Genomic DNA, 23638 nt, shown 5'->3' with positions numbered 1-23638 from the left:
CCTGTCAGATCGGCTCCTCTCCCTCCAGTAATTCCATCTCTCAGAGAGTGTGTGTGTGCATTTGCACTAATTGTGCAGTACAGACAATAAAAGTCATAAGAGTTCAAGAAGGAGAGAGAAATTACCCCAAGCTCAGGGACTTAAAAGAATCTGGGTTGAGAGATTAGGCACAATTAATTGATCTGTTGGCTACCTCCTCCCCTTCCCTTCCCTAGTGACTTAGGCTCTAGAGGGGAGAGGAGGCAGGCAGTGAGCACGAAAACGATTTGTTTTGCTGGATTAGAGGGAGGCCGAAAGTCGCCATGGATATGGAGAGCGGACTGGCCGCGAGAGGGCCTCACCTGCCACTCTGTCCGCCCGGGATGCTGGAGCCCAGCTCCCTCTGCCCGGTTACTCAGCACGACCTGCCACTTCCTGCCCCACCCTCCTCCCTCGGCTCTCCTCTACAGACAATGTGGACAAAATGACTTCAGAGGCCGGGACACACCCCCGCCCGGCGCAGACAGACACGTGCACTTGAACTTGCTGTGGGGTGGCTGCTGCGGGGGCACAGTGCTGTGTCTCCTGGATCTTCATGTGCACCGCTGGCCACCCGGACACTGGCAACTCCCACTCGCAGGAGTCTGACCCAGGGATGAAGGAGGGGCGGCTGAGGCAGGAAGAAAGGGAAGAAGCAAGGTGCTGGAGGCTCAGGAAGGGAAGGGAGGTGGCTTTCACAAGTCGCAGGCTAACTCTGGAGGAAAGTCCACCTGCCAGCTCAAGAGACTGATGGCTTCTAGATCTGGCTCTGCCATTAGCCAGCCTGTGACCTCTGGTGGGGCCCTTATTTCCAAAGTTGCAAAATGTATGAGGTGTTCACCTGAGCCAATTCAATTCCCCTACAGGGTCAAGTATATATAACTAACGCACCAAGGCAAGCCGCCTATACCTGATGGATAAAGCAGGAGCCAGAGCCCCGGACAGAAGGTGGAGACTCAAAAAGGCCTGACGCTCGGTCATCTCTCTCCTGGCCTCTGACTATAGCCTCACTCAGCCACGTGGCATCCTTCTGTCCACAGAAACCACGGGCAGCCCCCTGCAGCAGGAGAGAAGGCACACTACACTAAGAACCTGGGGCTGCGCCCCTGCCCGTCTCAGCCACTGTGTACTTGGCCAGTGCCGCCTTCCTGGATTCAGCTTCCCCATCACAGAAAGGGAAGATCTCCTGCTGCCATCTGCCAGGACTGACACGGTGGGATTCTGAGCAGGTGGCTCTGTCTTGAGGCAGGTAGGAGAGGAGCGCTAGAAAGTGCCCTTACTTCAGAGAGATGAAGGAAATGGGGGACAAGGAACAAGTGAGCAAGAAATCCTATCAGAGTGACTTCCAGGTACCAAATACCAAGGACAGTATGAACGAACGTAGCTGAGGACACAAGGCAGGAGAAAGAACAGCCTTGGAATGGCTGGGCCTAAAACTCGGACAGTCCTAGTGGTCGTGCAGCCCTCCCTGATGAAGGGACACGCTGTGTACAGCAGGGATCTCCCCGCTCTGGCTGGGCTCCTTCGTACCGACCTCAAGAAGGCACGTGATAAAGTATGAATTAGGCAGCGTGGCTAGTCAAAGGGATGGGAAGAGAAGCGTGCCTTCTCCTCCTCCACCTGCCTCCCCAACACAGCAGTCCCAAGGCTCTGCTGCTCAGCAGGGGACATGTCACTCCAACGAGTACATATCAACGTGCTGGGAGGTGTCTGAAGACACATCAACACAGCACTTCTGGGAGTCTTCTTTATCCTATGGTAAGTAATGTTAAACACGTTTACACACAAAGGAGCAAGTGGTAAATTCAAGTATTCTTTGGAAAAAAAACATAAGGCTTCAGAATATGTTATGCCCACCCTAGCAGGCCCCAAGTACTGGCTCTGGGAAGGCAGTACTGCTCCAGGGGATATAAAGTAGATGGGGGAGAGAGAGCAGGGAAGGAGGAAAATGTGGTTAGGTAATGACCTTAAACCCTCAGGAGAGAAAGCAGCGAGCACTGATAGGGCAGCCTCAGCCCAGGAGAATCAGCCCCAGGAAGTAGCACACCAGGCACAGCTCTGCCTGCTGACTCCACGCCAAGGCCGCCCCGATGACAGGCGCGGGGGCACGACGGGAATACCAACTCCCTCACACCCAACCCACATAGTGGCCAGACAACCACCAGCAGCCATCGCGCGGGCCTGCTGAGGCCTGCACCAGGAGGGGGAGGGAGGGGCAGGGAGAGCTGACAAATCCCTGGGCAGAGGCCAGACACCCTAGACACCTCACAGCAACAAGTTACTGGACCTGAGAGAAGACCAACATGGAAGGGTATGTGTACCTGCGGGCACGTATGCACGGGTTGGGAGGAAAGAGCCAGAGACGCGAGAAAGAGGGAAAGAATGGGCAGCAGGGACCAGAGAGGGAAGAGGCAACAGGAAATAGTAAGGTCAGGGAACAAAGGGGAAGGCAGGAGAGAGGCTCAGGAGGAAGGTGTAAGGAGGCGGTCGCGGCCAGGCAGGTTCACACTGGATTCCGGCAGACAGTAGAGGATCTGTGGGGCCAGCGAGCATTGGCCATTCCTGTTTACTGAAGGCTCACAGATAAGCAAAGGAAACTGCTTTTGCAATGGAGGGCAAGAGGTCAGGAAAACCACCCTTCACGGAATTGGCTGAAGGAATCAGGGAACCACACCTCACAGTGGCGGGAGAGCGATCTGGGAAAATCACTACTGAGGGAAAGCACTCATAGCTTTTCATAGAGACACACACGTGGCTTTCTGCCATGTGCTCACGCACTAATCGTGCAAAGTGCTTGCAGTTGGGAAACCAGCGAGCAAGCCTAACACGGCTGTTTTCCCACAGAAGAACTGGAAAGATGTAAGAACCAGATACCCAGAATGGAGAGAGACAGAAATAAAGGCCCCAAAAGACTGGAAGGTATACCTGTACCATATACTTACACACACACACACACACACACACACCGCACAGCAAGTCTGGCAGCTTCTGGGATTTTCTGAACTAGGATATTTAGGAATGAGAACAATCTGGAAGATTTAAATCCACGTTTCACACAAGATTAAAGAGAAGCCCAGGTCGACGGGCAGCAACTTGCCAAAGGTCCCACAGCTACCTGCTGTCAGAGCCCGGTCAAAGCCAGGCCTCTGGACCTGCCGTCCTACATAGTCCACAGTACCCTGCGCTTCTCAGGGTCAGAGCGACACATCCACGAGTGGGGGCTGCCTCTCAGGCCCAAAACTTTCTAGAGGGGTATCCTCACAACAGCCCAGGGCTCCTCACCAAAGGAAAAGCCCCTGAAGAACAAACATGCCATCTCTTCCCTCCAGCTTCTCGAAATGCTCTGAACAATCTTGTCCAGACGAAACAGCAGCTCGGGATCTCACATTTAAATTGCATTCTAGAAAGAACTTTTGTTTACCTGACCCTCACCACAGAGCTAGAAAGGAGACAGAATGATTGTTCCATCTTCTAGATGAGGAAGCAGACCCAGGCTAACTGTCCTATCCAAGGTCACAGGGCTAGGAAGCAGCAAAGCCGACAGGCCTCTGCCATTACACCACACATGTCCAAAGACGCCTGGCACCAGAGTACTGTCTTCTCTCACCCTAGGATGCCCCTGATGCCTGCACCTGCCCCTAAGGAGGAAAAGTAGAACGGACATTCATTCCTGACCTTCCTGTCACTCCAGAAAGGAATGGATGTCCTCATTCCAGCCTCTGACCCTCCTGGCAGGAAGGAAAGGACAGGAGCTGGAAAGGACAGGAGCCAGGGACCTCAGAGGGCCCATGAGAGGGGAGGTGCGCTCTGGCCGCCCACCTGCTGTTATTTAACTGCAGCCAAGATAAAAAGCAAGCAGACGTGGCTCTGTTCCACCTCTTACTCCACTGCAGACAGCAACAGAAAGCTTCCTGAGAGCGCCCTGCCATCCCCAGAGCATTTCGTTCAGACTCATAAACACAGACTGAATGCATTTAGCACAACAGTGAGCGCTATCATCACAGGGTAGGGTCCCGAATGATTTACAACAAGGCACATTCAGAAGTCTAGGAGTGAAGTAGCCCAGCAGGAGGGCAGAGCCAGCTCAAGCTCTTGGGGATCTCATATGACTCCGGTTTGTGAGAACTGCCACCCAGGGTGGCCTGTGTGGACTAGAGACCTGAGTTCTCTGTCCCTTGGGCTGTTCTGCAAAGATTTAGCTGCACTCTGCCTCTGATTCAGACTTCCATATTCCTGTTTCCAACATAATCTATTATAGCTTTTTAATCTACCTACTTTTCTAAACTATTTTAAGAGCTATTTAACATTTCAGTTTATACTTCCTCTTACAGGGATAAACAGGGTGGCAACTACATGAAACAGTCTCATTTCTTGTCTTAAGGTTACCTCTTTTAAGCTCTAACACGCCCCCTCGGTTTTATTTTAGCACACCAAGAGTCACAGAATAATTTGTCCCATTGACACCTTTACTTGTCTCCAAATGCATTCTAATCATCTTTGTCTGCCTTCACACACTAACCCCGGCCCCATGTAGTCTTGCCCATCCGGGCAGAGCAGGACTGTCGCCTCCATGCCCACCAGCCAGATGACCCCAGGCAGTGCTCAGGGTCCACACCACAGGGAGCTGCCCGCGGGCAAAGCCAGGGCACTTCAAAGACCTGATACTTTGAAGTCTTTGCCCCAAACTTGAGCTCTACCTCCTCTGAGAAGCTTTCTCAACCTTTTCCAGGCAAAATTAAGTGACTACACAGATAACCTCCATTTACAGCACTTTTCACCTGGCTTACTGCCACCTGATTAGGTGTCTGCCTCGTCCTGGTACACTGAGGACCCACCTGTGTACCTCAAAGCACACAGCAAGCCCTCGGGAGTGTGCAGTGAGTGGACCCAACTGGATGGAGCAACACATCACTCTCATCTGCCCACTTCTGCCACCCATAAGCCTCACAAGAACCCCCTGTGATAATGCTCCAACGGGCAGAACTGGCATCATCTTCAGCTACGGAGAGTCCAGAGCAGCCTGTCCTCACCAGTGCACTCCTGGACAGCTACTGGAGACAGAGGCACACCTGGAAGACAAGAACCCTTCCAGACCCACTATGAACGAGAATTCACTAATGGCTACAATCTCACCAACTGTCTAGAGAGTAGAGTCTCTTCCATAAAGTTGGTGTTTAAATAAATCTGGCGGTGTAAGGCTAGAGAAGGACGCACAAATGCCTACAGCAAACAGCACTGGGCGAGCACTTCTCTTTCTGGTCTCAGTCAGTGCTTTGTCAAAATATGAACTGCCTTCATTTCTCTCCAGTCATGGGCAGAACAAGCTTGAGGCCATCAAGTTCATTTCCAAAAGAGCCATTTAGAACTCAGATTGTAGAGGAAGAAGATTGCACTAGAGTGGAGTCCATTAAAGCTCACTTAACCCACAGGCTAATAACAAGGCTTGTGACTCAGGCAAGGTCAGCTACACTCAAGGTTAGAAAGGCCTTTATGGGCCATCCAGGAAAAGAACTGCCTCTCTTCCCAGCAGAGCCCCACCTCTTCCCCATACTAACAGGAGTACGATACTCTTGAGTGCAATTCTCATTTCCCCTCCTCTTCCCAGACCCATGCTCCTGCTAAACCCTAACTCCAGGTGAGAAGCGGCCACACACAGTGGCTCTGAAAAGGCTTCCTGGCCCCAGTCAGAAGGATAGGTAAATGCCGCTCTCCGCCATGTGCAGCCCAGAGCCCTGTATGCAGCTGAAGGTCAATAAATGTGCAAAGGACAAGCCTGTTCTTGGCCATCTTTTTTCCTATATTCATTCACTATTTGTGTGTCTTTTTTGTGTTCCTGCCGATCTGTGCCAAATTGCAAGCTAATATGACAGGTCTGGGTATTTATAATCCTAATAGCAAAGCACCAAACACAGAGAGACATGAAAATTACTCTTAATGACTGAAAGGAAAGGGAAGCTGAATGCACCGTGGACTCCAGCTTCCGAGCTCAAAAGAATGAGAGGAATTTCATCAAGGCCCCTTCCCCACACTAAGAAGTAGCCCTCCCTCCTCTGGATCCCTCCTGTGGGCAGTGCTTGATTCTAACAAGAAAGTCTCTGGGAGGAGGGAGGAGGGAGGTCAGGAAGGAGGAGAAGGAGGACAAGGAGTTCACAGGTCAGAGGAGGGAACCAGAACTAAGCCACCTGTCCAGGACTGGCACATCGAACAGGAGCACCTCGGAAGCCAAGGCACAGTCAGGTCAGCCAGCTGATCCCACCACCCTTGGGCCACAGGGAGTGGAGCCCTCTGTTACTGGCTGGGGGTGGGGTGGGGGGTAACAACCAGGTTCTTGCTGGGGACCCTACCCTCTCACAAGCAAGCCTATCAGGTCACCCTGAAAATCTCCTTGCCTCTCTGGGCATCAAGGCTCCATCTGAAAAACAAGGCCCCTCTGTCACCAACAGATCAAGTGACACATGACAAAGTAACAAGTAAAGCACCAAGGAAGAAGGAAAGAAGAGGGGTGGGGCTGGAGAGAATAGGAGAGAGCCAGAACCTCTCCTTCTCCATCCGCGGGGACCCTGCTGGACTGCTGGGGAGGTCTTCCTGCAGCATCTCTCCATCACATCCTCTCTCAGAGTGGTCATCAGGGCCAACTCCCCACCCCACCTGCCAAAGCCCCCACGTCCCCTGCCCTCCAGCCACCATGCCCCGTGTCCCCAAGACATACCCACAGTCTACCCAGCAGATGGTGCCTTGTCCTTTCACTGCCTGGGCCACAGTGGACAATAACCTGAGATGACTTTCAGCTGCAGCCCCTGTAAAAAAAAAAATTCAACATCTATGCCCAAGTACACCAGCCCTGCCATATTCTCTCAGGACCAAGGAAGGGAGACCAGTCCCAGGGGGTGAGTCCTAAGCACCAGTTAAAACATCCCCGTGTTTGACAAGGCTGTGAGCACAGCCCAGCCCCTCTCAGACAGCCCTGTTCCTGCCAGCCGCCCGAGGTTCCTGCCTGCCTTCCTCAGACAGAACCCAGCTCAGCCCTCCTCTACGGGGCCTTCCTCAGACAGAACCCAACTCAGCCCTCCTCTACGGGGCCTTCCTCAGACAGAACCCAGCTCAGCCCTCCTCTACGGGGCCTTCCTCAGACAGAACCCCAGCTCAGCCCTCCTCTACGGGGCCTTCCTCAGACAGAACCCCAGCTCAGCCCTCCTCTACGGGGCCTTCCTCAGACAGAACCCCAGCTCAGCCCCCCTCTACGGGGCCTTCCTCAGACAGAACCCAGCTCAGCCCTCCTCTACAGGGTCTTCCTCAGACAGAACCCCAGCTCAGCCCTCCTCTACGGGGCCTTCCTCAGACAGAACCCCAGCTCAGCCCTCCTCTACGGGGCCTTCCTCAGACAGAACCCCAGCTCAGCCCTCCTCTACGGGGCCTTCCTCAGACAGAACCCAGCTCAGCCCTCCTCTACGGGGCCTTCCTCAGACAGAACCCAGCTCAGCCCTCCTCTACGGGGCCTTCCTCAGACAGAACCCAGCTCAGCCCTCCTCTACGGGGACTTCCTCAGACAGAACCCCAGCTCAGCCCTCCTCTACGGGGCCTTCCTCAGACAGAACCCAGCTCAGCCCTCCTCTACGGGGCCTTCCTCAGACAGAACCCAGCTCAGCCCTCCTCTACGGGGCCTTCCTCAGACAGAACCCAGCTCAGCCCTCCTCTACGGGGCCTTCCTCAGACAGAACCCCAGCTCAGCCCTCCTCTACGGGGCCTTCCTCAGACAGAACCCAGCTCAGCCCTCCTCTACGGGGCCTTCCTCAGACAGAACCCAGATCTCACAGCTCACTTCCCCAGAAGTGCCAGGGAAGAAGGGCTGGCCCGGGCAACCTCGGGAGTCAGCTGCCCAGGTGGACTTGGCCTCCGGCAGGGGAGCGAGCACAGGAAGGAAGAGTGCTCTGTCAGTGCCGGTGGGCTGGGCAAAGCACCTGGAAACGAGGAGAGGTTCTTAGGGACGGAGCCTCTCTGGCCAGCTGCAACACTGCCAGCCTGCAAGGCCTCGCTGCAGAGTGGCTGTGGCCAGTGTGTCACCTTGTCACCTTCCCTGTCATACCTGTGAGTGCCTTTGAAAGGCCCACCAGGCAGACATTGGTGGGGAGAGCAGCTTGCTACCTTCCCCCACAAAAACCATACGGCACATTCCAGAGCCAAGCAGAAATGATGTCTGAATCATCTGCCTCCACAGATCTCCTTTCTAGTGTGGATAATGGTAGCTGCTTGTGAATACAAAGCATGCTGAGCCCTTCATGGAAGTGAACAAAAAGCATCGTTCTCGAACCATGCCAGGGACCCGCAGCGGGGCAACAGGAGGAGGAACAGCAGAGGTGGGCAGGCAATGCTCCGCCATGCAGATGGGCTCTGGGCAGCGGGGGAGGGAAACTAAAGCACAGCAATCAGAGGCACCCTCCCCAAGCCCAGCCTTTCAGCCGCGGAAAGGAGTCCCGCCTGGAAAGACGGGAGGGGAGAAATCCCACTTCCTGAGCGGCTCTGAAAGCCCACTCACAGTCACAGGGCTAGTGAGAGGCCTGGGAAAGGAAGCAGGAGGAAATAATCACCCCTGGCCACTGCCAAGCCGGGAAGAGCGGGAAGCGGGAATAATGGGGAACTCCGCTGCCAACAAGCGACACCAAGCCTGGGTGAGGGCTGAAGAGGCAAGACGATGCTCAGGCCCTCCTCCTGCCCATAAGCCCCCATCAAGAGACCCCACCTTTTCTCTCTCTCACCTACCATGCTCAGTCCCTGGTGGCAGAGCCTCCCCTCACTGCAGAATTGATACATTTCTTCCCACCCTCCAGCAGAAGAAACAAGGCAGGGGTGGTGTCGGGGAACCAGCTCTACCACCTACTGGCGGGGCGACCTGAGACAAGCCGGCTACTCTCTCCCAGCTCCAATTTCCTCACATGTGACCAGAATGTTCCCCGACTACCTGCCGGCCTCCCCCGTGGCAGAAGGGCACGCGAGAGTGTACTGCAGACGGTCCTCGCAGAGCCCTGCATGATGAGGAGCTTATGTGCCGGCACCCATCCAGAGAAGGAACTGGCTGTGTTCCCGTACCGACCACCAGCTCCAGGAGCACTCATGGGGGCGAGCCATGCTTATTCAGGGCCCTATACCCTAGGCCTCAGGAGCAACTCTGTCTCTCCCTGCCTCAGTTTACCTATTCCAGGCAGTGGAGTAATGCTAGTCACATGCTGGGCTCCGGACAGTAACTGCAGGGAGCATCTGCCAGGCCCTCGGAAGGGCAGGAGCAGCATGTTCAGGGCATTTGGAGTATGAGGGCTCCAGGAGAGACATACGTTCAAAACATCCATCAATCCCAGTGCCAGAGTGCTGAGATGAGCTGCAGGGAGAGCTGTGCCCGGAACTGGCCCAGCCACTGGCTGTGGCTCCTCTGGGCACAGAAAACTTGGCATCCTCAGGAGCAGTGAAAACACTTCACTGCTGGAACAATACCAACAGTCAAATGTTCAAAGCCACAGTCAAGAGCCAAGCCGACCTTTCTCCATACACTGCGCCCTCAGCAGCCCCAAGGTCAGGAAAGGCAAGCCGCTGCTCCCACCTCCACTGACGCAGCCCTGTCCCCAGCTTGGAGCCCAGTCCAAACCCGGTCTTGCGTTCCAATCCTAGAGTGGGACAGATGGAGGCCAGGCAGAGTCAGAGCTGCCAGCCTGGGCGCATGCCCCCAAGCCGGGGACCAATTCAGCTGGTGACAGGCCGGCAGAAGCTGTTCATCAACAGCTCTGAGGAAGCGTGCCCTGGCAGGGCTGGCCCGTGCCTGTCCAGGAAGTCAGAATGTCCATCCCTGGGGTCCACTGTTCTCTGTCCTCCTTCACACGCATGTCCTCTCCTTCCTGAGATAATGAGGCTTTTTCTAGGAAATACTTATAAAAGAGAACTGAAATGACCTCTCAGGGATCCAAAATCAGCAGAACTAACACCCCTCCGTGTCCGTCCTGTCTTCTGAGGAGAGCTGACAAACCTGGTGTCCTTCGAACCCCCCAAGTGGTTTCTGGTCCTGAGCTCTCTGGTTCCCACCTCTGCTCTCTCTCATTCCCTTCCTGTCCCATCCTATCCTCAAGGGACGGCCCCAAGGCCATGCTGGGCACTCACCAGATTGGGAATAAAGCACCAATACATTATTCCGGGTCCTGAGGAGTTTTTTCAAGTCCTTGGGGTCGGAGATCTTCTCGATGAGCGAGGAGACCTTTGTGGAGGACAGCCACACCGGCAGGACCACCTGGAAACCAAGGAGGCAAGGACGGTAAGCCTGAGCCCCGGCTCCCAGCCCGGCCCCGGGAGAGCAGGTGCCCGTACACCTGGAAACCAAGGAGGCGAGGATGGTAAGCCTGTGCCCCGGCTCCCAGCCAGGCAGGAAGAACGGGGGCCCGTGCACCTGGAAACCAAGGAGGCGAGGACAGTAAACCTGAGCCCCAGCTCCCAGCCAGGCCCCAGGAGAGCGGGTGCCCGTACACCTGGAAACCAAGGAGGCGAGGACAGTAAGCCTGAGGCCCAGCTCCCAGCCAGGCCCCGGGAGAGCGGGGGCCCGCACACCTGGAAACCAAGGAGGCGAGGACGGTAAGCCTGAGGCCCAGCTCCCAGCCAGGCCCCGGGAGAGCGGGGGCCCGTACACCTGGAAACCAAGGAGGCGAGGACAGTAAGCCTGAGCCCCAGCTCCCAGCCAGGCCCCAGGAGAGCGGGTGCCCGTACACCTGGAAACCAAGGAGGCGAGGACGGTAAGCCTGAGGCCCAGCTCCCAGCCAGGCCCCGGGAGAGCGGGGGCCCGCACACCTGGAAACCAAGGAGGCGAGGACGGTAAGCCTGAGGCCCAGCTCCCAGCCAGGCCCCGGGAGAGCGGGGGCCCGTGCACCTGGAAACCAAGGAGGCGAGGACAGTAAGCCTGAGCCCCGGCTCCCAGCCAGGCAGGAAGAACGGGGGCCCGCAGACGTGCTGCCCACAGCACATTGTCCTTCAGAGGGACAGGGCACACCATCCTTCCCACGAGACCACAGCTGCCTTTCCAACTCATTTCTCTCCAAATCCCCAGCCACTCTCAGTCTCCACGTCACTCTCTTCTCCGTGAACCTTTATAAGGCTGCGTGGACTGCAATACGACACAGGCTCGCTGCATGGACATACTTGCCACCTCTCAATCAAGGCCTCTCTGGAAGGTCAGTGTCGGTATTCTACACTGCACCACACACTGGAGCAAAGTGAAACTCCATCCCACTTAGAAGCACCCAAATACCAAATCCACAGAGAAATAAGATCACCTCTGGTGTTTAGGATGGAATGTGTGGGTGAGGGGTTTTCCTACTCAGCCAGTGATCTCAGGAAACCAGCCAACAAAAGCAAATTGTCCCCAAGAACCCTGAAAACCTCGGGTACTGGAGGTACCAGGCAGCTCTGCAGGCAAGATGAGGGGTAAGCTAAAGGAGGGTGTGTGTGTGTGTGTGTGTGTGTGTGTGTGTGTGTAAAGTCTGAATAAGGAGTAGTCACAGAGCAGATCCCCTCACTGTGTGTGTGTGTGTGTGTGTGTGTGTAAAGTCTGAATAAGGAGTAGTCACAGAGCAGATCCCCTCACTTTGTGTGTGTGTGTGTGTGTGTGTGTAAAGTCTGAATAAGGAGTAGTCACAGAGCAGATCCCCTCACTGTGTGTGTGTGTGTGTGTGTGTGTAAAGTCTGAATAAGGAGTAGTCACAGAGCAGATCCCCTCACTTAGCCCACACAGCTGGCCACAGCCCCTTGGCTGGTTGGCAGAAAGTGGTTACTAGAATATGAAAAGCTCTGCTGGGAGACACAAGGCAGGGGGTTGAAGTATGGCCCTGAGCGGAAACAGTATTAAGGGAAAGTCTACAACTTGAACCTTGAGATCAATCGTCCCTCTAACCCTCCATCCCCCAGCAACCCTTCTCCAGAATGTCTCCAGTCTTATTCTGCCAGGCAGGGAATTAAGAGAATTTTTCTCTGGGGAAACTGAGAAGCACAACAAAAACAACCTGAAGACAGTGACACGGAGATCTTCCAGTGAAACAGCTGAGTTCCCACTCAAATACCCACCGTGAGGCCTTCCCAGTAAACAAGAGCCCTCCGCTGCCTCCCCACACTCAGTCTCTGAACACACGCTCGTGCCTTGCTCTTCAATACACACAGACAACCAAGATTTACCAGATATCTGAGGAAAGCCCTCAACACAACAGGGGCAGAAACAAGCCAATGGAAGGATACAACTACAATTAAAAAGAAAATGAAAAGAACAGAATAAAACAACAAAACTGTTATTATTCTCAGAGAAATAAAACAGTGCATCCGTAAGACAAGAATAGAATGCTATGAAAAAGGAACAAAGAGAATCAGGAACTCTTGGAAAGTAAAACTCACAAAAATAAAAATCTGCAACAAAGATGAAAGTAGAATTGAAAAATATTCTTAGAAAATAAAACAAAAAGATCAAGAAATAAAAAGACTACAAGATAAGAGAAGTAAGAAGATGGGTCTATTATGTATCATAGGAAAATAAAGGAACTAAAAAAAAACAGAGAAAAATATATTATCAAAGAAATAACTTAAGAAAATATTCCAGAAGTGAAGGATTTGAGCTTTCAGTTGAGAGGGTCCAGCAGCAAGAATATAAAAAACTCGCCTGATCAGTGGTGGCCCAGTGGATAGAGTGTCAACCTGAGATGCTAAGGTCCCAGGTTCAAGACCCTGAGGTTCGCCAGCTTGAGTGTGAGCTCATCTGGCTTGAGTGCAGGCTTGCCAGCTTGAGCACAAGGCTCGTCAGCTTGAGCATAGGATCATCAACATGATCCCAAGGTCACTGGCTTGAACCTAAAGGTTGCTGACTTGAAGCCCAAGGTCACTGTCTTGAGGTTATAGTCACTGGCTTGAGCAATAGGTCACTAGCTCAGCTTGAGCCCTCCAGTCAAGGCACATGAGAAACAATCAATAAACAACTAAAGTGACACAACTACATGTTGATGCTTCTCATCTCTCTCCCTTCCTCTCTCTCAGAAATAAAAATAAAAATATAATAAAAAAGAATATTAAAAAACTCTCATCAGAGTAAATCTCTGAAAATGTTCAGAATACCGCTGACAAAGAGTAGAGTTTGAGTTTCAGAGGGAAAAAAAACACATATAAGAGATCAGGAGGCAGAATTTGTGTAAGACTGGTCATCAGCACAACAGAAGACAATGAAGCACTGCCTTCGCAATTGCCAAGTGATGTGATTTTCAACTGGAATTCTATAACTAGCTAAACTGTCCATGGTGAGTACAGATTCACTCAGGACTTGAAGATCTCAGGTATGCACAATTTACCATGATGTACCCTTTCTCTGGAAGCTACTGGAACTCATGCTCTTCCAAAACAAGATGTTAATAAAAAATGAGAAAGACATGGAATGTAAGAAACAAAGGATCCAAGAGAGGAAAGAGGCAAGGAGAATGACCATACTGGTAGTGAAGAGAAGTCCAGGACAGACTAACTGTTCAACAGCCTAGAGCAACCAGCCCAGAATGGAGCGAGGACAGAGGAATATGGAGGAATGTGGTCAACACAGATAGGCAACTGCAGATTGTCTGATATGCTTGATTACACTGATCAGTTAAATTATCTAACCAAAGTTACAAAGCTAATAAGAAGCAGAGGCAGGACCTGAACCCCAATCTCTACTTGACCCCATGCCCTCTCAGTTCACTGCCTCTTTGCGGCCAGTCTGGAGAGGAGCCTGAGCTGTACCACTCAACAGCTAAGATGCCTAAGCAACGTCACTCAGCCTCCTAGAGGCTTCATACCTCACATCTGACATGGAAAGAATAACACCTCCTCATGGGACTGCTGTGAAGAGAAAATGGGATAACGTATCGAACAAACTTTATGAATTGTAAAGCACTCCAATAGTATCATTACCATACTGTATAATACAAATTTCCATCTCAGCAGAAAAGAAGACAGAAATGCGGCCATATTCTAGTGTTTCTAAATATAATCTGCCATTAGATTTCAAGGTTCTTTCTCCCCAGGGTAAAGCCATCTAGGAGGAGGAGTTGAGGAATTATTTCTCCCTCATTCTGCCCTGCCAGAGCTCTGGACAATGCCTAAAGACCACTGTCCTTATGCAGCCCACCTTGAGAGCTCACCAGAAAATTAATTCCATGTTATTATTACATTTTATTTATTCTACTGCTCCCAGAGAGCTAATGGACTTCAGACTAAAAAGTCCACAGCTCAATGCACATGATTAAAGAAAAAAAATCCATTGGAAAAACACATTGATTCTGCTGTTTTTAATCCTCAGATGATCTGCAGTTAAGAACAACAATAGCCCTTGCCAGAGCCTGGGGATTCTGACCTGTGCCCAGCCCTTCCAAGAAGGAGAAGGGAAAGGGGAGGTGGGTGAGCCTAGTGCCCACCTGCTCAGGCAGCAGCACAGTGGCGCGTGGTTGGGTCACAGCAACAACACAGCGTCTACAGCACAGACCACAAGAGCCAAGTCTCATGGCATATCCACAGCTTCCTCCCTATAAAACCCTGTGAATCCCTCAGGTTACCTAACCAATGACCACCCTCAGAGTAAACAAACCTCGCTCCAGCCAGCCACCAAAACTCTGCCCCAGCGTTTACCCTCACACAGCAGAGAACTACGCTCAACCAGAGACGCATGAGTCAACTGCCTATCTGAACATGTCACCCGGCATGACGCTGGGGCTTACACTGGGTGCTGCCCACAGGGCTCTTCACAGAGGGTCTGTCTCCTCCCCACCTCCCCCGGCCCTACCCTGTCCCCTAGGCTAGGAGCTTGCTCTGAAGGACAGGGTCCAGAACAGTACCTGGACCTTGAAAGCCTACAGGAAATGTTTGCCCAGCATAACAAACATGACAAGCACCCTGGCTACCACACTGCTGACCTATGCAGAGATCACCTGCTAGAAGCGCATTCGTTATACAGAGAGTCAACGGCAGCTCTCGGGAGACCTGGGAGGGAACACTGACACCACACAGACCTAGCAGTCAGGGAGGGTCTGGGCTGGAGCCGGGTGGGAGAGGGCAGGTGGAGCCAGGCCAGGGGTCTTGAAAGCCTGGCTCAAGAACTTCATCTGGCCATGACCTCAGACTGGGCAGCCACCAGGAGGTTAGAGGTGGAGGGACCAGCTGGGTGGCTGCCCAAGTGGAAAGAAATAGGTCAATCTAAGAGCCACAGGGAAAACCACCAGAACTCAATGACTATTCATATGTAAGCAAGGATGGAAGAGAGAAGAGGCTAAAGTAACCCGAAAGATTCTGGGCTAGGAGAACAGCAGCCCAAAATGGAAGGACTGAGGAGCAGCAGAGTCTTTGTCTTATGCTCAGGAAGATAAGCTCAGACACAGACATGTGGACAATAAGAGGCCCAGTACTGGCTGGAGAGTAAGCCTCGAGGCCCACAAGGTTTCTGGCGTCAAGGTTCAGAGGGAGAAGCGCAGGGAGGAACACCTCAGCGGAGGGGCGGAGGAAGGGCAGGGCAGTCAGAAGGAAAAGGTGGGAAGTGCCGCGTCAGTACAGACCAGGGAGGAGAGTCACAGAAAAGCAGGATCCATCTGTGGCAAAGGCCATGGGAAGTCCCTGGACGTTCTAAGAGAATCTCAGCAGCCTGGGGGCAGGGGGGTAGGAGGTCGAGTGCTGCGAAGAGACAGCACCCCAGAGCAGGAGCTGGGTGACCACAGAAGGAGCCCCGTGGCCCAGCATGGTCAGAAGAAGGGGCTGCCTCCACTGCCCATTTGTGGGTACAGGAGAGGCAGGTTTGGAGATTTGGGAGCAACACAGGATAACAATTGGGATAGCCAAATCAAGGGGGAAGCCAGGGACTTGATGTGCAAAGAGCTAAGATGCTAGGTTTAGCGTCTCTGAGAGCAGGGAGGAGGAAAAGCCCCTGTGTCTGGCCTCAGACAGACCCTCACCTTAGCAGGTAACCACGGGACAGCCAGAAGGGTGGCCCTTTCCTCCCTCCCCTAAGGCCAAGGGGATGCTCCTCCATCCACTTAACATTCTCCTGTCTCCTCCTCTTCAGTCTATTTTAACCTTTCCAGTGTGCACACTGCCTCCTTTCCTTAAGATGCAGCTCCGGTGAGCCTTGGATCGCTCGCCTACTGCGCCTTCCTGCAGATTTCTTAAGTCACGACCCACAAACCTTGATAACAACAATAACTACGGCAACAATAACAGTGCTAATGATGCACACACTCCGCTCTGTCGAGTCCTCAGAGGGGAGAGGGCAGTGTGAGAGTGCTTTGGAAGCCTGCCACCTTCCGAGCCAGCCGTGGAGCTGTCCCTGGGCTTGGCGGGCTCTTGACATTCTGTCATTTGCTTTAGAGGTAGAAGAGAGAAAAAACATCCCCTCTGTTCACCATGCAAACTCCTGATTGGCTCCAATAATTGCTTTCTTTCTGCTCACCAACTACAGCTTTAACAGGATTTGTAGCTCAGCTGAGCAGCCGCACGGGCTGGGCTGAGACCCATAAACCATTCCCCCAGTGCAGAGCAAAACAAAGCTTGGGGAGGATGGCCTTCCATTCGCTGCTGCTGGGAGCACAGGCCCCCAAAGCCAGCTCCCACTAGTATCCGAGAGCTAGTGTCCCCATCAGAGTGCTCGCAGCCCCCAACCCGTCACAGTGCAGCACTTCCCTCAGAACTCCAGGCCCCTCCAGCAGGGTAGCAGCCCCCTCTACCGCCAAGCCCCTTCCCCCAGCAGAGTACACGAACCTCTTCCGAGCCCAGCAGCTCCCCGGGGTCCTGGCACATAGTCCTCACCCACCGCCACCATGGCGGAAGGCAGTGGGGTGGAGGAAACTGGGTTCTCTCACCTCCCAGCCTCGCCGCAGTGTTCTCTTACAGGTGCCTGCCCATATCAGGGTCTGCTAGGCCAAAGAGCCTCCACCCTAGCAGCCCACGCATGTCTGCTCCCTTTGTGGTTTTCCCACCCCCCAGACAGCACAGAAAGAGCACTGCTTCTGGGGTCAGACAGATCTGGGGTCAAACCCAGGCACTCACACTCCTAGCATGATGATCTCAGATACTACTCTACCTCTCAGAGTAGCGTTTCTCCACCTGTAAAGTGGAGGGGATAAGGCTGCCACCTGCCTCATGGGGTTGGCTGAGGAGTCAACGAGAGGGGGCGAGGGGAGTACATAGAGAACCTAACAAATGTCTGGCATACAGAAGTATATAGTAATCGTAATTATCTTTAGTAGTACCATTAGTGAGACAAATCATAGATAAGCAAGGACAACAGTAAAATGGGTACCACCTTTTCCTCTCCAGGGCCCAGCCTGCAATCAGGCAAAACAGCACATCCAGGCAAGAAGTGTGCACACACTCACATTCAGCATCAGCAAACCTGGAGTGATCCCGTCTGCACAGCGACCTGACAAAAGGCCTGGCAGCATGTGCAGAACGCTCCTTCCAGGGTCTGTGCCCATTTGCCCCTCACAAAACCCGATGAGTGGGTACTGGCCTCATTTCACAGAAGAGGAAACTGGGGCACAGAAAGGTGAAAGTCCTTGTCAAGGCCACACAGTAAGTAAGTAGCAAAGCTAGGACCAAGATCCCCCAGATCCTGGCCAGAGGTGGTGGTCTGCTTCTCTCAACCCCACAAGTGCCCCGGACTTGGGGCAACCCAAGCCGAAAAGGAGCACCTCCTCCCCAGGCAGGGCCCATCGAAACAGCCGGGAAGAGCCCTGCTCTTTCAGAATCCCGTGGCAAGGAGGGTCCCAGGAGAGGTTTACCCTAACCCTCTGCTTCCTGTTAGCCCAGAGCATCTGTGTTCTAACCCAATTCTCAAGGTCCCGAGGCAATTGGCCCAATCTGCTGTTAGTCAGGTTTCCTACCTGAGTCTGTGTCCGTTTCCACCACCCTCCTGCTCTAACACACAAGCTCCTCTCTCTCCACTTACGCTCACCCACCACCGCCACCAGACTAAAGAGATAAAGAGCCATATACTTCTGGAAAATAATAGGGAGAACAGTCCTTGTCACATTACACTCTCAGCTTTACAAAGCTCCAGATCTCCGGGGCGCATGTCAACACCCTCACATTCCCTACAGCCAGGGTGGCTGTCTGTCCATGTGGATTTATTACTCAGTGAAGATCATGAAGCCAGAGGTATTCAATAATGTAAAAGCAGCTGGCTAAATGAGAAAGATTTAAGGACAAATGTTTAACATTTAGGAAAAAGAGTGGAGGTGGGACTTGACCTTTTTGCTCTGTCACTTGAAAAAAAGATACCCTTCTTATGTTGGGAGCTGTGAAGAAACTAGTTTAATTTAGTGTAACCCACATTTTGCTCAAAATAGTTTTGAAATGTCAGAATCTAAAAGTCTAGATTCTTAAGAAGCTGGTGGTAAAGGGATCCAGGAAAAAGTAAAACCAGATGACCCAAGGTCAGAGAGCTTGAGCTAGCTGAGAATTCAGAGCTGGAGGTTTGGTGGAAAGAGCTAAGAAACCCAAGTTTTGTGCTGGCTTTAATGTTTACTGGTTGTATGACCTAGGACAAGTCCAAGCTCCTCTGGGTCTTAGTTTCTTCCTCTACAAATGAAAGGGCTCAAAAGTGATTTCTGAAGTCCTTTCCAATTGTGATATTTGGCAAATCTATTCTCCCAAACACTACTAGAAAAGTACTCTGAGATAATGATACCTTGTGAATTCCTCTGAGCATGTGGTCACCACATTAAAGACACACCAACTACAACTCTGCAACTACATCTCAGCCCCCGGAATGTAAGCGTAATTCATAATTCAAAAGTTGTGTGACAACTTTTTAGGAACCGTCCCTAATAGATATCTCATAGCTAGAATTTGGAAAAGATGACTGGAACTTAAGCAGCCACCTTGAGACAATGAGGAGAAAGGACTTGCTAACAATGTGGAATAATAAGATAGAAAGTACCTGGATCCTTAACACCAGAGTGATACACTGGCCCTGGAACACCCTTCCAGGCTTCTAAATACTTTAGGAAAGTAATGATCATTTTAAGGCACTACCATTCTGTTTTCTGGCACACATAGGATTATATATTGAGTACCTATTCTACTGGAACAAAACCTTTATCTATTTAGAAAGAATTATTAACATCTGATCCAGCTGGGCTATTGCAAAGTATCTAAGATATCAAACCATGCATTACACATCAAATGAACTGGAATAAGGAAAGAGACAGAAAGACTATCAAGGGTTTGACTTACTAAGTTCCTACTAGTTACACGAGATACCTATCAGGTATCTCAGTCACCTGATGACAGTGGCCCACAAATACAATAAAAGGAAAATTGGTTAGTAATTCTCTTACTTCCCTACAACCTCAGCGCTTTACTAGTAAAGGGACCATTGCAGGGACCAAAAGGGTAGGATATCCCTTGCAGTTCATAGGCTTTAGTTGGGCTGGTTGGTGGCCAGATATAGGACTCCTCTAAACATTCCTCACATGTCATCTCCAGCCTCTAGGTAGCCCCTCCAGAGCCAAGGACTCAACATCTGCTGAAGCTGCTCAATTTAGTGGGGCCCAGAGTGCTGTGGAACCTAAAGATGTTAATGCATAGAAGTCACGGTCCCCTCCCCCACCCTATCATTTCATCTTGAATAGCTCCTATCATTAGAAAGTTTACACTGTCACATTACGCCATTCTGTCAGCTTATTACATTGTGAAGATAGCAAACACATTCCCTCTTAGGATTTTGTAAGTGAAATATACCAGTTCCTCAGATGTACTCTCAAATCTTGCATGCCCTAAGTGATTGGCCTCAGGCATAGCCACACTCATGGTTCTCAGAGCTACCCCAGTGCTGAGAGCAACATGTCAGAGCTAGAAAAGAGGAATATGCTATATTATACCATAATTTATTTTGGGAAATAAATACCTATGCTTTCATAATTCAAAATACAAGAAATTAATCTCAACACAAAACTCAACTGGTGGGTCACAGTTAAAAATAAAAATTGAAGAAACACCATTAGTGAATCTCTTCAAATATGGCACCCAACTGTCTGCCATCCAGTGCTGGCAGCCTAACCCAGTACAATTCTTCTGGAAGGCAACTTGGCACAGTTTATCAAGTACGCTAGCAGTATTTATGCTCCTCGACGGGGTAATTCCACTTTTGGGAACCTGTCCTGAAGAAATTAGCGGAGGTTCTGACACAGATATGACATGGTCCTACTCACAAGAGTCAAAAGTTGTAAACAACCTAAATATCCAGCTGTGGAGGAATGATTATTTAGAGTAAGCCACTCGACAGAATAATATAGCCATTTAAGCGACGTTTTCAAAGATTCTGCAATGAAAACTCTACTTGTTTTAGTGTTAAGTTTTAAAATCCAGAATTCAAAATGCGCATGGTCTGAATACAACTTACATGCAAAATTATGCTCAGAAAAAGACTGGAGGAAAAAAATGCATCAAAGTAAGGCTTGGTCCTTGGAGAAGTTTTATTCTTCCCCTTTGTCTATTTTTTCTAACTCACTATAATAGGCATGTCAAATTTTAATATTTAAAGAAAAAAATTACCATCATTTGGCCATTATTGTGGAAATAATGAACAATCTTAAAGTATCTTCCCACAAGGAAATAGAACTGAACAGTGGAAGAGACCCCCTGGACTAAGGGACCACTGTTCCCATCACCAGTAATGGGTCAAGGGCACATCATATGCCTCCTGAAGTGAAACATCATCAAAAACCAAATTAAGGGACATTCTTCAAAAATGTCATGGTCACAAAAGACAAAGACTAAGAAACTGATCCAGATTAAAAGGAGATTAAAGAGCCAAGACACTTAAATTCAACGTATGATTCTGCACTGAGTCCTGACCACAAATGCTGCATTGCTCATTTTGATCACTGTAGTATGGTTATGTAAGAGAATGCCCTTGCCTTTTAAGGGTTACTGAAGTATTTCAGGGAGCAAAGGAACATCGCCTCTGTACATCTTATCTTTTATACATGTAGAGGGAGAGTATGATAAAACAAATGTGATACAATGTTAGTATTTGCGGAATTTGGGTCAAGTGCAGAAGAGAATCCTTTGTATTCTTCTTGCAAATCTTCTATGTATCAGTCTGAAATTATTGCAAAATTAGGGTTAGAAAAAAACAAAAACAAAAAGAGAGATGCTAAGAATACAACCAAATTCTGCCTTCCCCAGGACTTCGGATAAACCTCCTAGCAGGCGCTCACGGGCTCCTCCCCCAGAAGAGGAGTGCCAACTGCCTTCTTCACTTCCAGTTCTCTGCTCCTCTGCTCACCTGACATTATGTAGTTTTTCAAAATAAGAACTATTATATGGAATCTGCAAAGTATTCTGCATATAGCACTGCCCTAGAATGGCTCGGACAAGGGAGAGATATACGAAAAAACATTAATTTTAAAATATGGATAATTTATGTTCCTTCAAAGGCAAAGTTTAAGCATCTGTCACCAGCCACCATGGCTGGACTCTATTCTTTACAAGGAGTGAGGCCTAGTCTTAAACCAAGTCTGGGGAATTCACCAGTACTACCCAATGATCAAATGTCTACCCAGCAGCTTCCAAAATAAAAGCAAGCACGTAAGTCCCTGAATGGCATGTGTGCGTGCGTGCATGCGTGCGTGCGTGCGTGCGTGTGTGAGAGAGAGAGAGAGAGATGGACAGAGAGCCGGACTGGCCCTGGGTTGTGGGACCCCCGCTAGCCGCAGCTGAGGGAGCTAACTGGGCTTACTAAGAATAAGACAGAAACGGGAAAGTACTTGACAGGGAATAGAGCCCAAGAGCAGATGCTTCAAGTCCAAAATCCAGGGCCTAGGGATTAGCCCATGATAATGATTATAGCTGAAAGTACAGAGTGCTTATTGTGTGTCCAGAAGCAAGCTACACATTTCCTATGATTATCTAATTTGAGTATCTTGGCAAATGAATGAAGCAGGCACTTAATTTATTATGCCTATTTTGTGGAGAAAGAAACTGAGACTAAGAGGAGTTAAGAACCTTGCTCAGCCTCACACAGCAAGTAGGTATGAGAGTGTGACTCAGACCCAAGTCTGGCGGACCCAGGCGCACGAGTGGGGGCACTGAGACAGCAGATTCCTGGAGCCGTGCACAGCTGCTTGCCCTTGTAAATACAAAGACAGCTGCATATTTTACATTTTGCTTCCTTTAAAAACCGCACTTTATACATAGGCTACACAGTATGTTCCCCCCACACACACATTCCCCATAGCACAAATGTGTCTGACAACAAGGGACAACCCAGGGGGCAGGAAGGAGAACTGAGCCAAGAGCTTATAAAAACAGGTTGTCTTATCCTGAAATTGCAACTGCATTTAACCGGGACTAAAGGTCCTAAAGCCCTATGTTTTGGAAAACCTCTTTGAGAGCCAAGAGGGCTTTGGGTTGCTGCCAGCCTGTACACACATGACAGGGGCTAACAAGAATGAGCTGGCGGAGGGAACAATGGATTAGGCAGCAGGGAGGGAGGAAGAGCAGGTGAATTCCCACTTCGCAAATCCAACACTGCCTCAAAGCTCCGATAATTGATAAGAACATAACAATTCAGGTGCTCATGACCCATGTGTACATTGCACTTTTACACACATTATCTCATTCAAACCTCTAAAGTTGGGAGTCTTAATCAGTGTTTTCCACCCCTCAGGCCACCTAAAAGCCATCTGGTAAAATCAATTCAGTGGGTTACCACCTGCATTTTTTAATGACATTAAAAAGGAAACATCAGTACAAGTAGCAAGACTAAGGATTCTAAGTGAAATAAGCCAGGCAGAGAAAGACAAGTATATGATCTCACTTATATGTGGAATCTAATGAATAAAGTGAACTGAGGAACAAAATAGAGACAGAGGCGAGGTCACAGTGAGCAGAGACAGCTGTTAGAGGGAAGGGGGACGAGGGGATGAGATCAGAGAAGGTGAAGGGATTAGTGAAATTATATCTACATAATAGAGATACAGATAACAGGACAGCAAATCCCAGAGAGAAGGGGGGAGGGAATTAGGGGGAGGGGGGAAAGGGGGTGTAATGAGGGACATGGGGTGGGGGGTGAGGGTGTTATATTGAGTGGGACACTTGATATGTTAACACAGTAAATTAAAATTAATAAAAAATTTTAAATATACTATATATCGGCTATATTTATATATATATGGACTTGGTTATATGTAAAGATGTATAATTATTCTTGAAGCAGATGTAGCAAAAATGTTTGAAAGACAACTATAAACAATCTGATGTGGCACTATCCCTACTTTAGAGAGGTGAAAACTGAGGCTCAAAGGAGTGAAGGGACTCGCCTTGGGTGCTAAAATGGCAGCCCCAGAACTCAGACCAGGTGTTGTGAGCACTGGCCCTGTGTTCTTCTCTTTGCCCATCAATGTGAATACTTCTCACTGACGTCCTCAAGCTTCCTTTCACTCCCTACAGCTGCACCCAGAACAAGGCCCAGAGGGCAGACAGTCTGTTTTCCCTTCCAATCTAACCCCTGAATGGGACCAACTGAAAAGAGCTGCAGTGACCACCTGATCCATCTTTCCTCTGCTGCCTGTAAGCCCGCAATTCCCAAGTGCCTTCAGAG

General features: G+C 50.5%; 1 protein-coding gene across 1 annotated transcript in view; it reads right to left on the bottom strand.

The window, feature by feature from the left end:
• PDIA5 (protein disulfide isomerase family A member 5) overlaps positions 1–23638 on the bottom strand; it is an 88784-nt gene that overhangs the window by 54474 nt on the left and 10672 nt on the right. The window contains exons 2-3 of the mRNA XM_066240995.1: positions 10159–10285; positions 6728–6815 (exon numbers count right to left, since the gene is read on the bottom strand). Coding sequence (XP_066097092.1) covers positions 6728–6815; positions 10159–10285 — 215 coding nt within the window. The remainder of the gene's footprint in view (positions 1–6727; positions 6816–10158; positions 10286–23638) is intronic.

This window comes from Saccopteryx bilineata, chromosome 8, assembly GCF_036850765.1.
Source record: "Saccopteryx bilineata isolate mSacBil1 chromosome 8, mSacBil1_pri_phased_curated, whole genome shotgun sequence".
Classification (NCBI taxonomy): domain Eukaryota; kingdom Metazoa; phylum Chordata; class Mammalia; order Chiroptera; family Emballonuridae; genus Saccopteryx; species Saccopteryx bilineata.
This window is presented reverse-complemented; position numbering and strand designations above follow the sequence as displayed.